General features: G+C 51.8%; 3 protein-coding genes across 4 annotated transcripts; 1 reads left to right on the top strand and 2 right to left on the bottom strand.

The window, feature by feature from the left end:
- Positions 1 to 294: 294 nt before the first annotated feature.
- Positions 295 to 12,498, bottom strand: Xab2 (XPA binding protein 2). Of its 2 annotated transcripts, none has more exons than XM_052754656.1 (19): positions 12,382 to 12,498; positions 9,280 to 9,428; positions 8,882 to 9,005; positions 8,068 to 8,265; positions 6,731 to 6,865; positions 6,477 to 6,641; positions 4,510 to 4,654; positions 4,069 to 4,220; positions 3,867 to 3,986; positions 3,632 to 3,763; positions 3,411 to 3,542; positions 3,215 to 3,328; positions 1,907 to 2,069; positions 1,626 to 1,816; positions 1,348 to 1,470; positions 1,083 to 1,254; positions 738 to 867; positions 527 to 636; positions 295 to 427 (listed from the first exon to the last, which is right to left on the bottom strand). In XM_052754656.1, the coding sequence occupies exons 1-19, from the start codon at positions 12,430 to 12,432 to the stop codon at positions 366 to 368; spliced, it is 2,568 nt and encodes an 855-aa protein (XP_052610616.1). In that variant the 5' UTR covers positions 12,433 to 12,498; the 3' UTR covers positions 295 to 365. The 2 variants fall into 2 exon arrangements, with proteins under 2 accessions (XP_052610616.1, XP_052610617.1); XM_052754657.1 differs by lacking the exon at positions 12,382 to 12,498 and adding an exon at positions 11,964 to 12,300.
- A 141-nt stretch (positions 12,499 to 12,639) lies between these two features.
- Positions 12,640 to 14,895, top strand: LOC128120531 (protein PET100 homolog, mitochondrial). Its single transcript, XM_052754659.1, has 4 exons — positions 12,640 to 12,766; positions 13,407 to 13,493; positions 13,666 to 13,698; positions 14,282 to 14,895. Exons 1-4 carry the CDS (start codon positions 12,740 to 12,742, stop codon positions 14,363 to 14,365), a joined length of 231 nt encoding a protein of 76 aa, XP_052610619.1. The 5' UTR covers positions 12,640 to 12,739; the 3' UTR covers positions 14,366 to 14,895.
- Positions 14,479 to 16,336, bottom strand: Pcp2 (Purkinje cell protein 2). Its single transcript, XM_052754660.1, has 3 exons — positions 16,116 to 16,336; positions 15,820 to 15,944; positions 14,479 to 14,598 (listed from the first exon to the last, which is right to left on the bottom strand). Exons 1-3 carry the CDS (start codon positions 16,333 to 16,335, stop codon positions 14,479 to 14,481), a joined length of 465 nt encoding a protein of 154 aa, XP_052610620.1. The 5' UTR covers position 16,336.
- Positions 16,337 to 23,730: the final 7,394 nt, after the last annotated feature.

Consider the following 23,730-nt stretch of genomic DNA (forward strand, 5'->3'; position numbering starts at 1 on the left):
GGGCTCGCTCATGGGTCTGTGAAGTCGCAGAGCTGTGACACCCACACAGGGGCCGGCTGCCCCCCAGCTTGAGGCTCAAGCAGGCTTCTGACTGGGCAAGCCTGACAAGAAGCCTGGGGTGGGGCAGGGGAACTGGCCCTGCAGCGTCCAGAACTGGCTCTACAGGGTGAGGGCAGACTGTCCACCTGCCACCGCCCCACCTCCCGTCCCAGCCAATCAGGGCTCAGGACCAGGCAGCTCTAAGGTAGCATGCCCTGAGGCACCTGGGCAGCAGGAAGGAGGCTGAGACAGTGATGTACAAAGAGGGGCTGTATTACAGGGGTGGTTAGGGGGAGGGACCACGGGGGAAAAAAGCGTGGAGGATGTCAGTCTTCCTTTAGGCTCCCGAACACAGCAGCTGGCACGCTCTGCTGCTCCAGTCGGACTTCTGTGGGAAGTGGTTACGGGTCAAGGTGGTTACTCCTGGGGGTGGGGGTGGAGAGTGGCCTACCTCTGCCCTTAACCCCGCCCTGGGCAGGCCACTGACCATTAGGCTCCAGGTCCATCTCGTCCTCGTCCTCGTCCTCGCCCAGCTGGATCTCCTCGGGGTTGGCCTGCTGAGCTAGCTCTGCTAGCTCCTCCCTGGATGCATCGCTCCTAGCGTTGGTGAGGGAAGGTGGTCTCAGTGGATGCCTCCCCCGCAGCCTCCCTGGAACACCCCTTCCCTAAGGGCTGGCCCACGCCCCTCCTGCCCTCACCTCACAAAGAAGATCTTGCTCTGGGCCCTTGCAGGCTGGTCCCGCTCAGCCTCAGCCGCGAGCTGCTCTGCTCGCTGCTCCAGCAACTTCATGTCATCCATGCCGCTCTGCCCCGGAGCCAGGTCAGACACTGGGGTGCAGGGCGGGGAGGGAGGGAAGGTCAGGGCAGACCTCAGGCCCTCCCCAAGGCACATCAGACCAGCCCAGGATGGAGGTTCCCAGCACTGACTCCAGATGCGGCCAGACCCAGGAGACCTAGGCAGGGTAGTGAGTGCTCTGGGATGGGGAGGACATTGCCCCATATGGCTTGGTCATGGGAAGGCAAAGGAAGTTCCAGCAGCTCACCGGTGCCTGTGGCACTGCCTGACACCTTGAGCATCTGTGAAGCCATGAAGTTGACCTGAGTATTGTATGTGGCCTGCACACTCCGACGTATCCTCAGCATCTCCCTGATGGTGTCCTCATTGCCGTGCCGAACCTCAAAGTCCTTCCATGTTTGCCAGAATGCCCCAGTTGTCTGTGGTGGGGTGCAGGTATGCGGGTGAGCTAGGTGCTTGGGACAGATTCCCACTGCTCACCCTTACCTTCCCGAACCCAGGCCCAGCCCTACCCTGGGATCACAGATCTGGGAGCAGAAGCTGTAGATAGCTCGGGCTCGGTCGATTTCACCAAGCTTGCACTCCATGTCTGCAAACCGCAGGCACATCTCACGGGCATGCTCATCGGACAGCACCTGGTACCATGTGGTCAGGGAGAGCAGGCGTGAGGGAAGGGGGTCAGTATCTGGCCTCAGGAAGGCCTTCTTCCACCCTCTACACAGGCAGGCTTCCTGGGATCCTTCTGTTTGCCCGAATCTCAACCCCACACCAGGTCACTAGTGGTGGGTACCTCAATGGCCTTCTGGTAGATGCCACGAGTGTGAGTGACACCATAGATCTCAGCAGCCCGCTTGATGTAGATGTTAAACATGTCATACTGCTGGGCTGGCTCCACTGCCCGGGTAGCGCGATCATACACAGCCATAGCATGACGGGCAAGGCCCCACTCCTCCTCCAGCTGTGCGTAAAGCAGGTACAGGGCTGTATAGGATGGAAGGGTCCAGTTAGCAGTCTACAGCTCAGCCCACACCACCCATCCCAATGTCCTGTGACAGCCCACAGACTTCTCACTCTTGGCATATTTGGGTGGGCAGCCATCTAGTGCCTGCTCGAAGAGGTCCCGTGCGCGCTCCAGCTTGCGGCCCCCATAGCGGGCAATGAATTTGGTCAGGTAGGTGCTCCAGATGTCTGACACGTTGGGCCACTTGAACAGTGAGATACCACGCTCATATGCCTGTTTCCAAGGAAGCCACGGAGGTATTAGTATCCAGATGCCCTTGGCTCATGTCTCCCACAAGCCTGCCCAGGACCTCTTCCTTGCCTACCCTCCATCATAGCACATTTAAGTATGTCAACCTGTCTCCCTCCACCAATTATAGGGACCTAAGGTATGGGCACAACAGGGACTTTCTAACAGTGTGGTACTTCATGGATGAGGTAGCTCCTAACCTCTACAGACACAGGCAGCCAGTGTCCTGGGAAAGGGTTCACATTCCTAGGCAGAAGGACGGGCCACCAGACACACACACAGCCATGTACCCACCCACACCCTGTCACTTGAACAGTGGCCAACGGTGCTGCACACATGGTTCCCACATTTGTTCTATTTCACCCAAGCACTGGCTATGGGGAAAGTGCTCATATCCCATACCATTCACATGCTGAGGCCCTGGTGTCCAGTCCTTTACCATGCAAGCATTTTATTTGGAAATGAGGAAAAAGACTTAGAGTGATATTGTTAGGGTAGGCCTAACCAGTCATGACTGGTGGCTTTACGAGAGATCAAAGACTGAGATGTTGCTCGGTGCTAAGAGCCCCCACTTCGAATGCCCAAAGTCCTGGGTTCCATACATAGCTCTGCCAAAAGGAATAAAAATGGCCCCATGACAGTTACTGCTGTCAGCGTAACACGAGTCTAGAATAACCTAAAGGATTACCTAACTCATGTTGACAGAGGCAGGAAAACCCATCCTAAATGTGTGTGGGGGGTACCATCCCATGGGCTGCGATCCCAGACTACATACAAAGGAGAAACTGAGCCAATCACCAGTATTCATCCCTTTCTGCTCCCTGACTGCAGGTGCACCGTGGATAGCCACAGGATCTTTCTGTTGCCATGTCTGGCCTGCCATGATGGAATAGAGCCTGACCGTGAGCCAGAATAAACTCTTCCTCCCTTAGCTTGCCTTTGTCCGACGGTTTGTCCCAACAACAGTAAGAATAACTAATACAAGCCACCACCCCACGGTCCCGATGTGTCTAAACACAGATGTACAAACACTGACAGCGAGAGGACACAGACAGTGGACATCTGCAGACAACAGAGGAGCCGCCTTACTGCGCCTTGCCCTTGACATGCAGCCTTAGGGCATGCCTCACCTTGAAGCTCTCCTCGAAGTACTTGTGCTCCTCCAGGAACATGGCGTAGTTGATGACGATCTGCGGTGTGGCTATGCGCAGGTCCAGGATCCGGTCATACACGGCCTTGGTTGACTGTGGGGACAGACAGGTCAGGGGATGCTCCGCTCTGGGGCTGGGAACAAGCTCTGCCTCATCTGTGCCCAGGGCAGCTGACCTGGAAGGTGCCCAGACTTTCCTCCAAGTCGGCAAGCATGGACCACACCTTCAGCGACTTGTATACACGGTTCTGCACGGGCTCCGAACCATCAAAGTACTCAGCCCGGCGGGCAGGCAACGCTGTGGCTTTCTGTGGAGAGATAGCGGCAGAGGCAAGGAGACACTGAGAGGCTGTCCTGGGCCCCACTACACATCCCTGGCTGGTCCTCACATCCTTACCCGCAGCAGCTTCAAGGCCTCATCATAATTCTCATGCCGGAGCTCCAACTCCCCACACTGGCACCACACGCTTGCCAGATCATCCACTTGCTTGAAGTTCACCTTGGTGGCCTTCTCTAGGATGACACGGGCCTATGGTGATGGGCAGAGACTGATTGAGGCCCTGCCACGTGGCCACCCCCAAGTCCCATGGTGAAAAGACCTGTATGTAGATGCATGCATAAATGTAACTCACATCATCCAGCTGTCCATTATCTTCATAAAACTTGGCAAATGCAACCCACAGTGTGTGGGGCTTGCCTGTGGCCTTGAAGGGGTCCACTGTCTGCACAGCCTCTGTGTATGTGTTGATAATCTGGAACAGGAGGGTCAGACAGGTGAGGGCAGGGTTGGGCTCTAAGGGGCAGGGCAAGATGGGTCTAGGGACCATCATGTACCTCCCGGGGGCGGCCCTGATGCAGGGCCACACGCTTGTGCCACTCGTGGACATGGTGTGGGTTCTGGCGCAGCAGGACGCTGTTAAGGAGTAGGGGCCGCCGGCTAATGAGCTGCTCGAAGCGGGCCAGGCGCAACTCCAGGTCCACATCATCTGGGAGCCAAACATGTTCATGAAGCTGGGGAGGTTGGAGGTGACAGCACAGGCCTCTGTCTCTAAGCTTCTCTCCTCCCAGCCCAGTGCTGTAGACCCTGAAGAGCTGGGCTGACCACCCTGCACCTAGCCCCAACCCTCCCGCCCGCCATGCTTGTAATCAATTATGGCTATTCCAGGACACCCTGGCCCCAGTGTCCACCCAGCCTTTCTCCTTGCCAGCCTCTGTTCCACCACAATGGCTACGAATTTAACCCTCTCCTCCCTAGCCCACTGTCCCACATCGCACCCTCCTCCTCGCGCCCCAGTTCAGAGGCAGTCTCCATCTTTGCCGCGATCATGCTCTCCTCAAACTGGGCGTAGCTGTCGAACACCTGGGTGAAGTCCCGCACAGTCATCACGGTGCGGACAGCTTCCTCATACACGTCCCGAGCCTGGGGGTTCAGACATGGCGTGAGGAAAAGTCTGTAGGCAAGGCACGAGAGCCCACCCATAAGGACCCACTCATAGCAACCATGGCCTGATCAGTGCTGAGAACAGAAAGGAGTCCTGCTGGCCCATTCCTGCCCTGCACTGCTTAACAGTCTGGAGCTGCAGGGCCTCCTCTGTAAGCTGGGCAGTCCCCTGTGCAGCACCATCTCAAGACTCAAGTGAGACACCTCAATAGAGCCTGTAAGAACACGTGAGGCTGGGCGGTGGTGGCGCACACCTTTAATCCCAGCAGAGGCAAAGGCAGGCGGATCTCTGTGAGTGGAGGCCAGCCTGGTCTACAGAGTGAGTTCCAGAGCTACACAGAGAAACCCTGTCCCTCCCCCCAAACCCCCAAAAAGAATAGGTGAGCAGTGGCACTTCCGCTTCCACAGAACCCTGAGCTCAGCTTGCTGTAAAGCTATTTCTTCCTAATTGCAACATTCCCTTCTGCAGGAAGAAGCAGGCTCCTAAGGCTTGAAAAGTAAATGAAACTTGCAAGATTCACAAGACCCCTCCCCAAGTTATAGAAGCAGTAACAACTGCTAGGCAGGGGAGAGTCTCCAACCAGCCCCCAAGGCCCAGGCTGTCTCCAAGTCATGCAGGAAGGTCCAAGGATACAGCTTTTGTGAATTGTCACCCAAACTAAGGTGGGTTTTCAGTGATGCAACTACTTTGAGTCATCCATGTTCCTGTAATTAACCCCTCACCCATGTTCCTGTAAGGAAGCCCAATAAATTCACTGGTTTGCTATGTGCACACATTTGTAAAATAAAGAAAGAAATCACCAGGTACCCTATCTGTGGAGAAGAGACATTTATTTGTTCATGTCTCGCTAGGAAAAGTCACACAACACAGACTGTCTGTGGAGGCTCCCACTCTCCTCCAAGGCTTGCCTGACCCCTCTACGAGCTCACGTTCTTCCAGACCTACATGCACAGTCCCATCTCCCCACCCCATGTCCTCATGCAAGCACTAGGGGAAGGGGCTCTGTGAGCTTTGCAACTGTCTTGCCTGGAGCCTCCTGCCTTGCCCAGCACCCCACCCCCCACCCCCGCAAATCCTAACCCCTGACATCACCCACTCTAGGCCTCCCCCCTAATTTCTTGAGAGCACAGTAGCCCCAGCTAGTCCTCTGGAGACCCTCTGAGTCCCACCAAACCCTCTGTTCCCAGCATGCCACTGGAAAGCAAGGAGGTAGGAGCAGCCATAGTCAACCTGAGGGGCATTTTTTTCCCATCGGGCGCCTGGTCAGCACTTGGCCTGTGCTATGGCACAGTTCCTTACAGGTGAAGTGCAGCTATCATCCCCATTTTGCAAACAGGGACATCTGTGAGGGAAGCCTGGCTGTGACAGCTGTCACCCCATTGAATGCTAGAGTTGATTCAGTTGATTAGGCTGGCTAGGGAGGTGTCCTTTCCTTCCTCACTGCCCCATGTATGTCCCTCCCAAAGCCGCATGCCATGTCACTATGTCAAAAGGACAATCTTCCCAGAATAGAGAAGCCTGGGCTTCAGTCAGGGTATGTAAGTGGCTGCACTCCTCCAAACAAGCTTTCAAACAGTCAGGAGGTGAGAGAAGCAGACCCTGAGTCAGCCTGCCCTGTCTGCAGGCTGCTGCACCCACCCTCACTGCTGGGATGGCAAGTGTGTGTGTGTGTGTGTGTGTGTGTGTGTGTGTGTGTGTGTGTGTGATGTGTCACACATATCATGTCTGTGGTTGTTTTCCTGCCTATGCACTTGGAGTGACCTCCAGAGACCCACAGCTCAGGCCTAGGTACCCACATACCTTCTCGAAGTGGCCACTGCGGATGTAGTAGTCAGCCAGGGAGCACCACAGCTTGCCCAGCTGGTCGGTGAAGCGGGTGAGCCCACCACGGATTATGGCATCTACATTGAGGGACTGTACCTTGTCCGGGTTCTGGGAGATAAGGTCGCACAGCTCGTGCCACAGCTGCAGGACACAGGGTGTCGGGGGAACATCTCAGTCTTGGTCCAGGAGGGAGGACACGTCTCACCCAGCCTCCCCTCCAGGAGACCTACCTGGTAGTTGGACTTGCCCGCCTTGGACACAAAGCGCTCATCATTGACCACGGTGGCCAGGCGCTGTGCAGCCTCGTCCAGCCGGTCGCTGGATTTGAGGTACTCGATGTACTCCTCGGCACTCTCAGGACTGAGCTGGAGAACACCCACCCCACTGGTGAGTGGGGCTGCAGCAGATGACATTTCACTCCCGACTAAGTGGCTCTAGGCTTCCCACCCCACTTTTACCAGTTTCTTAGCAAACAGCCAGCCCAACTAAGCCAGCCTCAGCTCTCTGGTGGTCCAGCCTGAGCTCAACAGTCCAGCCTCGGACTTTACTGGTCTGGTCTTGGCTCCTCTGGGTCAGTCTTAATACCATGAGTCTAGCTTGGCTACAGTACTTGTGATGGTCAGTGTTAACTATCAACCTGGCAGACTCTAGAATCACCTCAGATGGGCCTGTAGTTACAGCATGTGTGTGAGAGATTATCTGGACTACGTTCATTTATACGAGAACACTCATGCTACTTATGGACGGGGTCATTTCCTGGGCAGGATCCTGTATGATGTGCAGAGTGAGCAGCACACAAGTGTGCATACGTAGCTGTTTTCTGATCTTGGATGTGATGTGACTAGCTTCTCTTCTATGTACCCCTGAACTGTGAGCCCAAACAAACCCTGTTCCTTCAGATTGTTTCAGGGTGTTTTGTCACAGCCATAGGAAGAGGAACTGAGACAGTAATCTAGCCTGGGCCTTCAGCCCTAAGCGGTCCAGCCTTGGCCTTTTCCTTTAGCCTCTACAGCTTCCCCCGCCCCCAACCCTGTCCAACTTCAGTTCTGAGCAGTCCAACTTAGACGCTGATGGTCAGGAAAGGACCTGCTTCTGTCACAAGCTGCACCCAAGCAGTCCCATGCTAAGGGATTTACTGTAACAGATATCACAAGCTGAGCACAAATGCTCCGCCTGCCATGATGCCCACTGCATATGTGTCTTATCCCGCCTCTTACCACGGCTGTGGTTTTCCTCTGTTTCACATAGCTGGTTCACCCATATGTCTACTGAAAGTCCTGTGCAGCTGGTGGTGACTGCCTTATGCATGCTGTCTCTAGCTCTCATCGCTATACCTGCTGTGGAGCAGGTACAAGCTAAAAGCTAACTACTTAAAAACTAAAGATAATAAACCACAGCGGGTGGGGAGAAGGATCAGTGTACAAAGCATTTGCCTTGCAAGTATGCAAGTACGCACGCATGCAGAAAGAAATCACAAATAAACTGTATCTGTTGCATGAGGGCCCTTATCCCAATGAGACAAGGTTTGGAAGCTGACCTGGGAACTGGGCTATTCAATAATGCTTACCTTGAGGAAGCGACGGTAGCCTCTCACCGCAGTCTCAGGCAGTGGGTGGGAGCGCAGGAAGCGAAGATACAGGGGCCAGATGCGAGAGTGCTGCGTGATGGGCAGTGCCCGGAGAGCCCGATCAAAGGTGCGGCGGGTGTGTGTGACTCGTCCCTGGTCCATGAGGAACTGGCAGTAGTCTAGCCACAGACGTGGCATCTGGAAATAATGGAGAGTGACGGGCTAGGTCTGTCTGAGCCACAGGCTCCATGCTTGCTTACCATCCTATCTAGAACATAAGGGCAACAGGGAGGCAATAGGTCTCATCACCCCTCACTCAGGCTCTGTAAGTCAGCCCAACAAACTTAGTTCCTTGAGCTGGCGGAACATTCTAGTGGACCCATCCTTTTGTTGGAGTACTATAAGGGCAGACGTCTGTTCACATCTCCCTTGGGAAATAGTTCCCACTGCACACCCCTCTCCAGCACCCCACCTTGTGCATGAACACACTGCATCCCCCCTCTCCGGCTCCCCACCTTGCACATGAACACACTGCATCCCCCCTCTCCGGCTCCCCACCTTGCGCATGAACACACTGCATCCCCCCCTCTCCAGCTCCCCACCTTGCGCATGAACACACTGCATCCCCCCTCTCCGGCTCCCCACCTTGCGCATGAACACACTGCATCCCCCCTCTCCGGCTCCCCACCTTGCGCATGAACACACTGCACACCCCTCTCCAGCTCCCCACCTTGTGCATGAACACACTGCATTCCCTCTCCGGCTCCCCACCTTGTGCATGAACACACTGCATCCCCCCTCTCCGGCTCCCCACCTTGTGCATGAACACAAAGGCCCTCTCATGGCAGTTATTGACATCTTCATAGGCAGGATCAGTCACACAGCGATGCTTCACCTGTGCCCGGCGTGCCTTCAGATAGCGGTACCAGAGTTTGTAGCTAGAGAGCAGGAAAGACAGATATGATGGGCTTTGGAACCCCAGAACCCTTTCTTTGCTTTAGAGGCAACTGTGGTGAAAAAAGGGACTGAGGAGGGGTAAGAGAGCTCAAGGAAGGGTAAGACTGGGACAGGAGGGAAGGCATGGCCCATCAGGGGCTACTTCAGTAAGGGAATATAAAGGGGTCACCTGGGACGCATTATCACTTGTGATGTGACTGTATGTGGAGGGGTAGGGGCTGGTGAGCAGGGTAGCACAGGGAGGGCCATTTGCACCTGCAGGGAAGCAGCTTGAGCGCCCGCTCATACAACTGATTGAGCCGGGGTTTTGGGGCCCCCTGTTTGAACTCGATGTAGCGGAGCCAGCATTTGACGGAGAACTGGTTCCGCATGATTTCTTCCTCATAGGGAAGGTCCTCTTCCTCCTGCCAGGGCCAGAGAATGGGAGAAAAGAGGCCTTAGACACAGTGGAGTCACACCCCATACTGGGGCTTAGCCCCTAACTCTAGGCTTCTACTAAAAGTCCATGCCCGGCCAAAGGCAGTGGTGCAAGCCTGCACTCCCATCACTTCAGAGGCAAAAGGCCTCGAAGAATAAAACAAATTCGAGGTTGGTGAGAAGCCCAGTGGGTGGAGGCACCTGCCACCAAGCCTGAGGACCTGAGTTCAACCCACACGGTAGGAGAGAACTCAATTCCTTCAGTTGTCCTCTGCTTTCCACATGCACACAGTGGCACACCACAGGACTTACCTCTTGCACATGCTAAAATAAACAACAACAACAACAACAAAACCAAAAGAGAGTGGAAAGATGGCCCAGTCAGTATGCACGAGCATGACTACCTGAGTTCAGATCCCCAACACCCATGTAGTGGCAGTGTGCATCTATAATCCCAAGGCTGGGCAAGCATACACAGGCAGATCCTAGAGCTCATTGGCCAGCCTCTAGCTGGCCAGTGAGCTTCAGGTTCAGTGAGAAGACTTTCTCTTAAAAAGTAAGACAGGCCAGGCGGTGGTGGCGCACGCCTGGATTCCCAGCACTCAGGAGGCAGAGGCAGGCGGATCTCTGTGAGTTCGAGGCCAGCCTGGGCTACAGAGCTAGTCCAGGACAGGCTCCAAAGCTACAGAGAAACCCTGTCTCGAAAAAAGAAAAAAAAAAAAAGTAAGACGGAGAGCAACTGAGGAACACAGCTGATGTCTATTTCTGGCCAATACATATTCACACATACACACTCCCACACCACACACACACACCATACCTAAAAACAAACTGCTCTTGCAGAGGACTCGAACTCAGTCCTCATGTTCCCTGCACTCAATGTCCAGCAGCTCATAAGCACCTGTAACTCCATCCTCTGGCCTCTGTGGACACCTGATTTACACACACATACTCAAACAAGGACACACACAAACACGATAGTAAAAACATATTTTTTTAACAAGCAAACAAACACAACACAGCAAAGTCCCAGGCATGGTTTCTTCCTCTGTCAAAACTAGATTATCAGTCACTCAGATGCTAGAGCAGTTGTTCTCAGCCTGTGGGTTGCGACCCCTTTGAGGGACGAAGAACCCTTTCACAGGCATCATCTAAGACCATCAGAAAGCACAGATATTTACACTGTGATTCATAACAGTAGCAAAACTACAGTTATGAAGTAGCAACAAAAATGACTTTATGGTTGGGGGTCATCACATGAGGAAGAGTATTAAAGGGTCGCAGCATGAGCAAGGTTAAGAACCATTGTGCCAGAGTGCCAGTTCAGACCCCTGGGCCTTAGATTTCAACTGCCCATGCAGACTTCTCAGCTGTTAATGAGACCCCTGCACAGATTATCAGCAGTGGCCAGGAAATACCACTGCCCACTCCCTGGTCCCAATCCCCACTCTAAAAAATTCTTTGACAATTTCATACACACAGTGAGTTTTGTACATTTTCACCATCCATAATCCTCTCCCATGCTTTCCTCATAATCTCTAGACTCTCATAACACCAGGGCACAGGTCTAGGCGCCAGGCCTCCATGGAGAGCAGGTTGTATCTACTCACAACACACTTCTTCCCAGACATCAGGCTTTTGATCCCCCACACTCATACTGTCACCACCAGACCTATCTTCATGTCAAACTCAGATAATGAAATTTAAATTTTTTTTTTTTCCTGAGACAGGGTCTCACTATTTGCTCTGGCTGTCCTGGAACTCACTATGTAGACCACACTGACCTCAAACTCACAGAGACCTACCTGCCTCTGCCTCCTAAATGCTGGGATCAAAGGTGTGTGCTACCACACCTGGCCCAAAATTTTAAAGTTTTAAATTTATCTTTTTTCTTCCAGCCTCCTCTCAGGAGGCAGATACAGGTGGATCTCTATGAGATTGAGGGCAGGCTGGTCTATAGTAAGTTCCAGGCCAGCCAGGGCTACATACACAGTGAGATCCTATCTCAAATAAAACAAAAACAATTTTTTTCCTGTGTGTGTATACATTCACGTATGCATATATGTGGGAGCTGGTGCAGAAGCCAGAGGTCCTCCTCAGTTGCTCTCCACCTTGTTTTTGAGACAGGGTCTCTCACTAGCATTTTATGTAGGTGCCAGGGGTCTGAACTGAGGTCCTAGGCTTGTACAGCAAGCACTTTACCAACTGAGCCAGCTCCTCAGCCCCGGTGACTAAATCTTTACTTAAGCCACCTAGTCCATCAAACTTCTGGCCCTTCAGGATCCCATTAACCTGTACTTTAGCTCAACTCTACCCCAGAAACCGCAAGCTTTATCTCAGGAGGTGGGGTACATTGTGTGGGGGGACATAGCTCAATTGTACAGTGCTTGCTTAGCATGCACGAGACCCTTGGTTAAACCCCAGTAACTCAAAAACACACAGGCACGTTAATGGCCCTAAACACAGAACACTGTGAACGCGGTTGAAATATGGGGCCTCTATTTCAGGCACCAAATTTTCACCTTTTTAGGATCCCCGGGGCCGTCCGCATCACTGTCTTTTCTTCATACTCCCAGGTTCTTGTAGCCCCAGAAGTCAAGGTGTTATCCGGAAGCCAGAACTCTAACCTGGTCACTAAGCCTATCAAAATCCATGCCGTTTCCCTGCTATTCCATTCCCCGCTCGACCTCACTTCTCCCGGCCCCAGACATCAAAACCTTAACCTCAACAGCAGCTCCTCACTCAGGCCATGGAGGAGCTGGTTCTTTATTTCCCGCCTGATCAGTGTTTTGACATGTCGCCTCTGGCTCGTCAGGGTCCCCACGGATTGGGCATGCACAGTCTGGGCCTAAACCCCCCGAGAGCCAGATTCCGATCCTAGAAGGAACCTAGCTTCGGATCTTCCCTCGCGGACCACCCTTGGTGTCGCCGCAGACTTACAAAAACAAGATCCGGCCGCTCGGGACGCGGAACTCGCGCCATCACCACCATCTTCCTGGCTCTCCAGGTACAAACGAGAGTCGCGCTCTGGTGGCGTCACGCACAGAAGGCCCGCCCTCTCCGACCAGACTCGTTCTCTATTGGCTGCGCCTCACGGACTGCAGGGCCCGCTCGGTTGAATTCTGTATCGTCAAGGCTGTGACCGGAAGCGGACAAGGGCGCTGGAAGATGACGCCACCGATGCCGGGTTATTGGCCACTCCGCTTCAGTGTCTGGTCTTGAGATGCACCAATGAGATTTTGCATTGCTGGAGCGTCGCCTTTGGGCGGAAGTGGCTTCGTAGAACCGGAGAGGAGAGATGGGGGTGAAGCTGGAGGTGTTTCGGGTCAGTGAGCTCAGGAGTGGGTTGGACGTCTGGACCAGGGGTCTTTCAGAATTTGAGAATAGCTTTTGGACGTGAGCGAAGTGCAGAGCGGGGAGTTCCGCGGAGAAAGTATCTGAGATTTGTATTGGAACCGCTGCGGAAGGAGCTATAGATGTGGGGCTTAGATTGGAGAGTCTGGGTTTAGTCTGAGGAAGCGTCTCATACAGGGGTGAAGGGAGGCTTCCGATCCAGGACGGAATTTCCAGAAGGGAAGCTCTGGGTTCCTAATGGATCTCAGATAGGCGGACTCCTAAATGTAGGGGAGTATAATTGAAAAAAAAATGAGGCCCCTCTATTTGAAATGCTACGGGGATCAGGTTGGGAGATAAAATACGGTCTCAAGGATATGTCTTTGTAGTGGGAGCTCTAGAACCCCCAAAGCGCGCCTTTGTGTAAGTTTGCGTGCGTGCGTGCGTGCGTGCGTGTGTGCGTGTGTGTGTGTGTTTGAGAGTGAGACTTGGACAGGACTACTACGAAGGCCGTGAGGCGGGGCTCCTGGCCTGTGTAGGAGGATAGATCTGTCTTCTGGGCTCTTCTTCAATCCCCCTGTGCTGGGGTGGTGACAGTTCTGGGCTCTGCCCATCCTCCCTTGCTTTTGCAGATGTCACTCTACCTCACTTTCCCCGTGGTTATGTTCTGGATCTCTAATCAGGCAGACTGGTTTGAAGACTATGTTGTCCAGCGCAAGGTGGGTATCAGGAGAGTTTTCAGGATCATTCCTGCGGATGGGGAAAGCAGGGTATGAAGCACTAACTTGTTGCTGGGGACCATTGCCTGCCTCCCATGAGTCAACCCTGCTCTGAATGTGGGACTCTGGATTCTCCTGGCTTGTGTTCTCACCTGTTGACTTTGTTCCACAGAGGGAGCTGTGGCCACGAGAGAAGGAGGGTCAGGTAAGTAACCTGTTCTTCCTCCAAGGGGTTGTGTCACCTTACCCTGGATGGGCTTGGAATGAAAATTTCACCCTCACCCATAGATAGGAAATTGGAAACAGAAAAACAAACAGGAGTCCAGGCTATCCTGGGCTGGAGACCTTGTTTCCGTACAAGTTTCTTACTGTTCGTGATGGTATACACCTGTGACCTCTTGGAAGCAGAGGTAGGAGGATTAACAGATTGAAGCCAGCTTGGGCTACATAGGGCTGGAGAGAGGAAGCGGAGAGGGCTGTCATTTCAGCATTCCAGCGTTGAGGAGACGGATGCAGGAGGATCGGGAATTCTGGATATTTTGGGCTGCATAGTGAGCTCAAGGCTAGCCTGTGATACGTGAGAAGACCCTGTCTTAAGGAGTGGGAGGACACAAATGGTTTCATATAGTACCTTCTCCCTGAAGGGTGGAGCTGAACTCACTGGTATGGTGGTTGTGATTGGCATGGGGTCCCAGGATGGATACTAAAGCTAAAGGAGGCTGGTGGGAGTGAGTCAGGCCTGAGGTGTGTGCTCTCCTCCTTACCCATCACACCCTTCCTCATCACAGCGCCAGGAGCTAGAAGAGTTCAAACAGAAGATCCGGAAGCAGAGGGAAGAGAGACTCCTTCAAGCTGCTCAGCAGAGCTCCTGAGACCTTCAAGTCCTCCACCCAGAAATAACACACACTCAGTTCTTTATTACTAGTGCCAAGCATTTTATTGTTGTTTTCAGGGGCCGGTGGGGGGCCCAGGGTGGCTAGAACTCTCAAGGAGCTTGTGTCTGGGGTTGGGGGCTGCTGTTCCTGCGGAAGCTGAGTGCAGCAGGGTCCTGAGGGGTGAGCAGGGGTTGAGGGCTGAGGGTCCCAGGTCGTTTCTGCATTCCATCCTGCAGATGAAGAGGGGTCAGACAGAGGGGACCAAGGAAAGAGCAAGCCAGAGGTGCCTCCAAACAACATTTCCTTTGTGTGCTTCATCTGCCGATCAGTGTGGTATTTGGTATGAGATGGTCAGCTCTCCGTGGGGTCTTGATCAGAACTTGGGCTATTGGTTTACACCTGTAATCCTAGCACTCAAGAAGCATAGGCAGGAGAATTATCTCAAGTCCAAAGCCATCCTGGTCTGCATAGAAAGTTCCAGGCTTACAACCTTGTCTCGAAAACAAATAAATGAGCCGACAAGATGACTCGTTCATTAAAATCCTTGCTGTGTGCACTTGAAGACCCGAGTTTAATCCCCAGCTCTGAGGTGAAAAGCCAGATGTGGTCTTATGCACTTGTAATCTCGGTGCTTGAGGAAAGTCAGGAGGATCCCTAGGGCTGCCTAGCCAGGGAGCCTAGTCTACTTGGTGAGTTCCAGGGCAGCGAAAGGTCCTCTCTCAAATAACAAGGTGATGGCAGCTGAGGAACTGCTGGACTTGACTTTTGACCTCCACCTGCGTGTGTGCACATGGACCTGTAACATGTATGCTAGTGTGCACAGACACAGGGCTGGGGTGTAGTTCAGCTGACAGAGAATGTGTCAAAGCTCTGAATTCCATCCCCAACATGGCCCTGTAACATGTGTGCTAGCGTGCACAGACACAGGCCTGGGATGTAGCTCAGCTGACAGAATGTATCCAAGCTCTGAATTCCATCCCTAACCACACAGACCACTCCTGGTGGCTCATACCTGCAATCCCAGCACCAAGGAGGTACATGTAGAAAAATAATAAGTTTAAAAGTCATCGTTGGCTATGGGTTTGAGGCCAACCAAACTACATGAAACCCTATCTCAAAAACAAAGAAAATGTCCCCAAACAGAACCCATGCTCTTCATTAATACACAGGTGTGTGAGCTCATATGCCCTCCTCCAAGGAGTGTCATCATAGGAAAACTTTTCTCCCTGTGGCCTCTCCCAGATATGCAGATGTTGGGCAGGAACCGTAACTTCCAGCCATAGTTCTGACACCAGCGTGAGTCCTGCATGATCCTAAGCCCCTCTGACACCCATCTGCACTTTCCTTTTCCAGAGTTAGAGATCGGGTCCCGTCCTATCCTGGCTGGAGATGGGGCATAGATCTAGAGGGGTATACTGCTACACTCCACAGGTTATCTAGACATCACCTACCTTGGGACCAATAGGTTGAAAGCCAGGTAGGGAATTGATGGTTACACGCTGGTCATCCATGCGGCGGCCCTGGGTGTCAGCCAGCATATCCATGAGATTGTCCATCTCAGGAGCAGGGCCACCCTCTGCTTGGAGCAGAGACAGGTGGTCATGAATATAGACTCCAAAGGAGCTCACATGGTACTCTCCACCTTGAGTCCCAAGATCCACAAGACCCCAGAACCCCTGCATGCCTGCCTGCATGTTTCTCAGGCAGCACCCACCCCCACCCCAACCCTGCATCATGCCCAGCTCACGGCTTTCTGGGGTCTGGTCTGGACCAGCCTGCAAGGAACAGCGCTGCTCCTCCATCCGATCGCCCTGCACGTGGCTCAGCAGGTTGAAGAAGCCTTCTTGGTCCGGTGAACCTGCCTTGGGGGCAGACGTGCTTGGTTTAGTTGGGTACTGTACCGTTCCTGTCTTCCAGCCAGCTGCCACCTGAACCAGTGCCTGCCTTCCCATCTCTGCTCTCACCATAGTCCTCACAGGTCTGTAGAGTTTCTCTAAATGAAGCATGAGTCTCCTTCCCTGACCTCCCTGTACTCCCCCACCCCCCACCTCCCGGCCTGGGGCCCCAGCCTGCAGCACAATTTCACAAGGTACTGCCTCTAGGGACCTTATTCCACCACTGTCCTAGATCAAGACCAGACGGGTTGGTTTGGGGGTTGAGACACTTACTAGGGAAATGGGGCTCAGAAGTGCCCCTAAATCATAACACCTACTATCTCTTGAGGGGACAGTGCTAAGAATCCATCCATTTGCCCTGGGCAGGGGGAGGGGCACTTATACCCTCCTACCTAAACCCCCCATGTGTTATGGTAACTGGGTCAGGGGACCCCAGAGACTTGCTTGCTAATTAGATGCCCTACAAATGAATTAATCCTGTCAGTCACGGACTTCAAGAAGCTGGTGGTGGTGTCAGGCAGAGCCTCTTACCTTGTCCAGAAGGTCTGAGACCCCCTCGCTCTTTTCTTCTTCCTGATCCATCATGTGTCTCCCACACTTTCCTCCTGGCCTGTGACAGGGCCCCCACACCTGAGAGAGCCTTTTAAAGGGCCAGGATGTGGGGGAAGGGGGAGCAGATACCTTTCCCCATCCCCAAATCCCCAGCTCACATCCCATCTGCTCCCACCCACGCTTAAGCCCCAGAAAGATGATCTCTAGGTAATTGTTCATCCAGACTGATGATGAGGCGGGTGGAGGGGGCAGGGCAGTCCAGGTTTGGGCCTCACTGGGCACAGCCATGCTCACAGGGCCTTGAGGACTCTCAGATGGGGCCAGGAAGAAGCCAGTGTGATGTTGACCAACCAACGAGAGGGTGGGGCCTGCAGGATGTCCCTCCCCAAGCCATCCAGTTCCCATCTATATGTTCATCCCCCTGCAGCACAGGTGACATCTACAGGGGGATAGCCAGGAGGGAGTTGGGGTCTAGGACTCCTTGAAATCCCTGCATCCTCCACAGACACACAAGCCAACCTGACTCCTGCTACTCGCCACTCCTGCGACCCTGTAGCGCCCCTAGGGCCTCCATGAAAGGAACTCTGGAGCTCCTGTCCATCTGCCCCTCAAAGGCCATGCTGAGTGTCTTCAGTCTCTTGTTCCCACATGGAAGAGGAGAGGAAGTCCCTGTCCACCCCAACAAATAGCTGTGGCTTTCTGACCACACCCTGAGAGCCTGGTCTTGTCTCCAAGATGCCCTTCAGCAAACCAGCCAGTTAAGCTTCCTTTCCAGGGCTGGAGAGACCGCTCTTGGGTAAGAGCACTGGCTGCTTTTCCAGAGTACTAGGTTCAATTTCCAACACCCACATGGCAGCTCACAACCATCTGTAACTCCAGTTCTAGGGGACATACTGCTCTCTTCTGGCCTCCCTGGGCACCGGGCACACTCATGGTTCACAGACATACATACAGGCAAAAAAAACATCCATACACACAAAATAAACCTTTAAAAAGTTGAAATAAAGCCGGGCGTTGGTGGCGAACGCCTTTAATCCCAGCACTCGGGAGGCAGAGCCAGGCGGATCTCTGTGAGTTCGAGGCCGGCCTGGGCTACCAAGTGAGCTCCAGGAAAGGCACAAAGCTACACAGAGAAACCCTGTCTCGAAAAACCAAAAAAAAAAAAAAAAAAAAAAGTTGAAATAGAGTTAAAAAGTTACTTTTTTTTCTTTTTGGGGTGAGTGGGGTGGGGTTTGTATACGTAGTGTATGTGTGTACATGTGGTGTATGTGCCCTTGTGGTTCGTGCACGTGTGTGTGTGTGTGTGTGTGTGTGTGTGTGTGTGTGTGCACATGTGGTGCATGCATGCTCGTGTGAAGACCAGAGGTCAACATCAGGTATCTTCCTCTGTTGCGCTTTACCTTCTTTTGAGACACGTTCTGAAAAATTAAACCTCCAACTCCTGGATTCAGCTAGGCTGGCTGGGCATTGAGCATCCTGGCTTTAAATTTATTTTATGTGTATGAGTGTTTTTCCTGCATGTATATTGCATGTATATATGTGCACCACATGTGTGATGTGCCCATGGAGGTCAGAAGAAGACGCTGGATCCCTTGGAACTGGAGTCATGGATGGTTGTGAGACGCTATGTGGGTGCTGGCAGTTGAGCCTAGTTCTGTGGAAGAGGAGCAAGTGCTCTTAACCACTGAGCTATCTCTCCAGCCCTCAGTGCTCGCTCTCGCTCTCTCTCTCTCTCTCTCTCTCTCTCTCTCTCTCTCTCTCTCTCTCTCTCCCTCCCTCCCTCCCTCCCTCCCTCCTTTTTGAAATGTTGAAATGTGGCCCTGGCTGTCCTGGAACTTGTTGTGTAGATCAGCCTGCCTTGAATTCACAACTCTCTCTTGCTTCTGATGCTACCACCCTGAACCCAGCTCTTTCTTTTACAGTCCGGGCTCACCTGCTCAAGGTTAGCACATCCCACAGTGGGCTGAACACTCCACATCAATCAGCAATCAAGAAGATGCCCCACAGACCTGCCCACAGGCCAATCCGATGGGAGGCAATTCTTAACTGAAGTTCTCTTTTTCCACGTGTGTCAACAACCCAGACTAGTTCTCATAGCCTCCTAATATTGTTGAATCAGCACTCTTACCATCTGCCCAGTTCTCACACGACCATCCAGGCCCCAATCCTCAGTAAACAGTATGCTGTCCTATTTGTTGTAGAATGTATACATTTCCTAAGGGCTCCCGCATCAGAGTGCCTCTCACAAGGTGGTTTAAAGCTGCAGGAATTTATTGGATCGATAACGGTGTCAGGGAGGCCATATTCCTTCTGAAACCCAGGATTCTGGGCATTCTGCCTTGCCTCTCCATACCTTCGGTCTTGGGGTTCCTTAGCTGGCAGCTGCTATACTTGGGTCCCTGCCTGTGTAGACACACAGCACTCTTTCTGTGTGTCCTCATCTTTATAGCTGCCAGCTTTGGGTTTTTATTTGTTTGTTTGAGATAGGATCTTGCAATACACCCCCAGGGGCCTAGAGCTTGTTGATCAGGCTGACCTTGAACTTGCACTGATACTTATCTCTGCTGCCTGAGGTGCCATCATGCCCAGCGGCTATAAGGTCATTTAAATTTGTATGCATTTATTGTTGTGTGGAGTGAATGCATATGCAGAGGACAACTTCCTGGAGTCAGTTCTCTTCTTCCATCTTCATGTGGATTCTAGGGATCTCACACAAGTTGTTAGAATTGTGCAACAAGCGCTTCCCACTGAGCCATCTTGCCACCTCAAGGCCATTTTAAAAAACCGTGTGTATCTGCAGGTGCATGTGTGTATACATGAGTGTGCAGGCCAGAGGACAACTCCCTTGTCATTCTCAGAAACGTTGTCCACTTCCTTTGAGACACGCATCTGTAAACCCAGCACTCGGGAAGCTGAGTAAGGAAGATTTCAAATTCAAGATCAACTTGGACTATAGAATGCTCCAGGTCAGCCAGAGTTACATAATGACACCCAGCCTCAAACCACTGGGAGACTAAAACAGCAACAGTATACCTAGAAAGTTAATGTGAAACCAAACAGGAAAATACACCTTGCAGGTTAAGGGTTCTGTTTGCAGTTAGGATAGTTAAGAATAAGTTTGTCCTTTGCAGCTCAAGGTTTCTGTTTGTAGTTAAAGAATTAAGTTCCTGTGTGTCCTGTGTTTAAGTCCTTGCAAGTTAAAATTTCTATTTATAATTAAGAATAAGTTCCTGTTTCTTAGATCTGATGTAAACTGCAAAACATGTTTTTTAAACCTACAGTAAACTTGTGACCCCGTTCACATGATGTATATTCTTCCCCTTTCCTTCCCTTTCATTGTATCTTTCTAACAATGTGTAACAGCCACTCTCGCCCCTGTGAACACCTTATCTCTCCTGTAAAAGTTACTTCAAGAGACAGGCAGGGGTTGCTCTCTAAAATCTTGATTTAGGGAGAAGAAGCTGGACTAGCCAATCCCCGGTGCACCCCGAAATACAGCTTGCTTTAATACGACTGAATGAAAAAAAAAAAAAGAAATAAAAAGGAAAAGAAAGGAAACATGACTGCTCCTATGTATGATGGAGAAGGTTTATTGTAGATACGTGGCGAGCATAGCCAGAGGCAGAGGCAGGGACATCTGGGAGAGTCCAGAGTGGACATGACCAGACTGAACTCTGCCATGTGAGGAGGAGAGGGTGGAGGGGAAGGGGGAGAGGAGAGAGGCGAACCAGATACAGTAGCCAGGAGGCCCAAAGGTCCAAAGAGGGCAGGTAACCGAAATGGTTGATTATATAGGGAAGAGCGGCCCAGCCCCCTGACCTGGAGAGTGCTGGGTAGGGGGCGGGGTATGCCAGCCAGGAGGACCCTGTAACAGGTAGGGGCTGAAGGATGCAGGGAGAACCTGGCGGCCAGGTCCACTTTAATGTGTTAAATAGGCACCTCAGTCATTTGTTGCAGGGTTGAAACCTAGCACAGACAATCGTGGGCTTGTTTCTTCTCCTTGTAATTCTCAGGTTTAACACAACAAATAAATGGATTATGGCAATAGATATATACCCTTTAATACTCCAAAAGCTGTTAATTTGTATACTTTTGGTGAGTGTCATGGCACATATGTGGCGGTTGGAGGACAGCTTTCAGGAACCAGTTCTCTCCTTCCAGCATGTGGGTCCCAGGGTTGAACTGAGGTTGTCAGCCTTGGTAGAGAGCGTCTTTCCTTGACAAGCCGTCTCACTGGCCCAGTGAATGACTTTTCGACAAAGCTGTTAAGAAGGAGGCAGGAGGAAGGAAAGGAAAGAAAGGAAGGTCCCCAAGTCCTACATAGGGTGGCTGGCCGTCCTTGTCCACCTGTAACTGTCAGATGTTATGGGTTGGTCCTGGGCATGCAGGTTTGTAACCCCAGTTACTCAGAAGGCTACAACAGGAGGATTTCACAAGGCATTTCAAATTAAAAAGAGGACCAGAGATATTGCTCACTAGAGAAAGAAAAAGACTTTTCTCACTGTAATCTTGGCTTGTGACCTGAGAAATCCATCAAGGAGGGATGGCTTAGTTTTGTTAGGTCTCAAAGAAACTCAGTGTTAGGTCCCAAACCGGTTAACTGAGGTGCCTATTAGCACACCAAAGCACACTCTCCTGCCAAACTTTCTCAGCACCCTTGGCTCCTCCCTGTTCTTCTCACCTCACCCCTACAGTAAACCTCTGCAGCCCAGGGACTTCTTTTCCCTCCTCCCTACCCTCTCTTTTGACTCACTCTTGGCTTTCTTGGTCTGATTCCCCTCCCCCCTCCTCTCCTCCTCTTCTCTTCTCTTCTTCTCTTGCTCTTCCTGTCTCTCTTTCCTCTCATGGCCTGGTTCAGTCTACTGGCCATGTCTAGTCTACTACTTTCTCTTCCTGCTCTGGACTCTTCCAGAGGCCTCTGTGCTCTCCCTCATATCTACAGTAAAATCCTTCTCAACCTTGGAGCAGTCATGTCCTCATTTTCATTCAAGTTTGACCTCCCTAGGAAGTCTGGCACTGCCTCTTCCTGCTTCTGTAAGCACTTCTGGTCATTGGTCATTTCCGGCTCCTGCTACCCACTTCCCGCCCCTGCCGTCCACTTCCTGCTATCTACTTCCTGCTTCTGCCATCCACTTCCCACTCCTGCCATCCACAGTCTGCCACTGTCAAGCACTTCCCATTCCTGCTCCTGTCAATCATCCTCACTTCCCTTACCCTTCCCTTACCTCACACCCTTACCCTTATTTCCCTTAGGACTTTTTTCTTTCTTTCTTTTTTTTTTTTTTGGAGACAGGGTGTCATGTATCCTAGCCTGGTCACTAACCAGCTATGTAGCCAAGTATGGACTTGAATTCCTGATCCTCCTGCCTCTAGAAGTTGCTAGGATTACATGTGTAGGCCACTATGCTTGGTTTATATGGTGCTGGGTTTAGAACCCATAACTTTGTCCTCTACCAACCGAGCTCCATTCCCAGCCCCACCCGGAAGACTTACGCATCATCAAAAAACTGGTTCAGATGAGCAAGCTCACATCCACGACTATCACTTGTTAGATCTGCAACCTCACGCTTATGGGTGATGCACCCTCTGTCACAGGGTGTCAGCTCCTCTTTAGAGAAGCAACGGAACCAAGTTCCAAAATTCTGAGTTTAATTTGATCGCCCCATTTGTGTGTGTGTAAGCATTTAATCTGCACACAGATATATCAGCACACATATGCAATTGTCACCTTGTGTGTGTGGTTCTTGAGATAGTAAGAGTGAAACAAACAGCTGGAGTTGTAGCTCAGTGGTAAAGTGCTTGCCTAGTACATGGGAGATCCTGGGTTTGATCCTCAGTCGTCCCCGGTGTCCCCCCCACCCCCCTACCCCCCTCCTGACACACACTTTAAAGAACTAGGAGCCTCTTCAAAGCTCAGGAAACATTGTGGAAGAGGGGGTGGGATGTGAAGGAGGAGGGAGTGATATGAAATGTTGTCTTCCGGGCACGACACAGCCATTAGATTCATCAACTCCCTGCACCTATGGTGCTACCTGCACAAGATCAGGCCAACAATATCCGTCAAAATTCCAGTAGGCAGCACTAACTGATGCAATGGGTTACAAAACAAAATAAAACAAGAGAAGACATGAAGTGGGGAGGGCTAGGCATTGGGAGGTATCTGGGGAGTGGGAGGAGGAATTGGGGGTGGATATGATTGTCACAGGCTCAGAAAGCCTCATTCTTTTCTGAACTAATGGAAGTTAGTGTTTACTGAAGGAGAGGGGGACATTTTCTTCAGTGATGTAGCCACTGGTAAATTGCCTACGCTCCTGTAAGCAACCCCGGTTAAAACCCATCGGGACACACATATACGTGCAAGTAGAAGGGGGAGTGAAGGGACACCAGCCCACCCGAGATGTGGCCCTGGCAGACCCTGCTCTTCTTCCCCATTCCCTCTGCCTTGCTAAAAACAATTAATTACATCCCTAAAGCTAGCCCTCTAAGGTCTATTCCCTTATTTGGACACTTTCTTATGCCAGACTCATTCCTGAGGATGAGTACCAAAATCCAGCAATCAAAAGCCCCTTTGGTTCACCTGGTTGACATGCCCAATCAAAATAAGCCACTGCATCCTAGCCCATTTTAACACAGACTCCCCCTTTTCTCTTCTGAAAATTTACACCTGAGTCAGAAAGCAGTCATTTTAATTTTCTTTCCCTGCTTAATGAAGAAGGATCTCTCTGTGGAAACAGGTGTTTGGGTGTGGTTTGTGCCTAATCCAAGGTTTGGGAGGGAGTCTCTGCTGTGCTGGGGGGTCTCCTTCTGGGACTAGTTGGGAAGGGGAAGGGGACCATCCAGAATGGGCATAAGAGAGGAATAAGGGTGAATATGATCAGCATACATTATATGAATGTATGAAGATATCATAGTGAA

This window comes from Peromyscus californicus, unplaced genomic scaffold (assembly GCF_007827085.1).
Source record: "Peromyscus californicus insignis strain IS unplaced genomic scaffold, ASM782708v3 Scaffold_2__1_contigs__length_46816999, whole genome shotgun sequence".
NCBI classification, from domain to species: domain Eukaryota; kingdom Metazoa; phylum Chordata; class Mammalia; order Rodentia; family Cricetidae; genus Peromyscus; species Peromyscus californicus.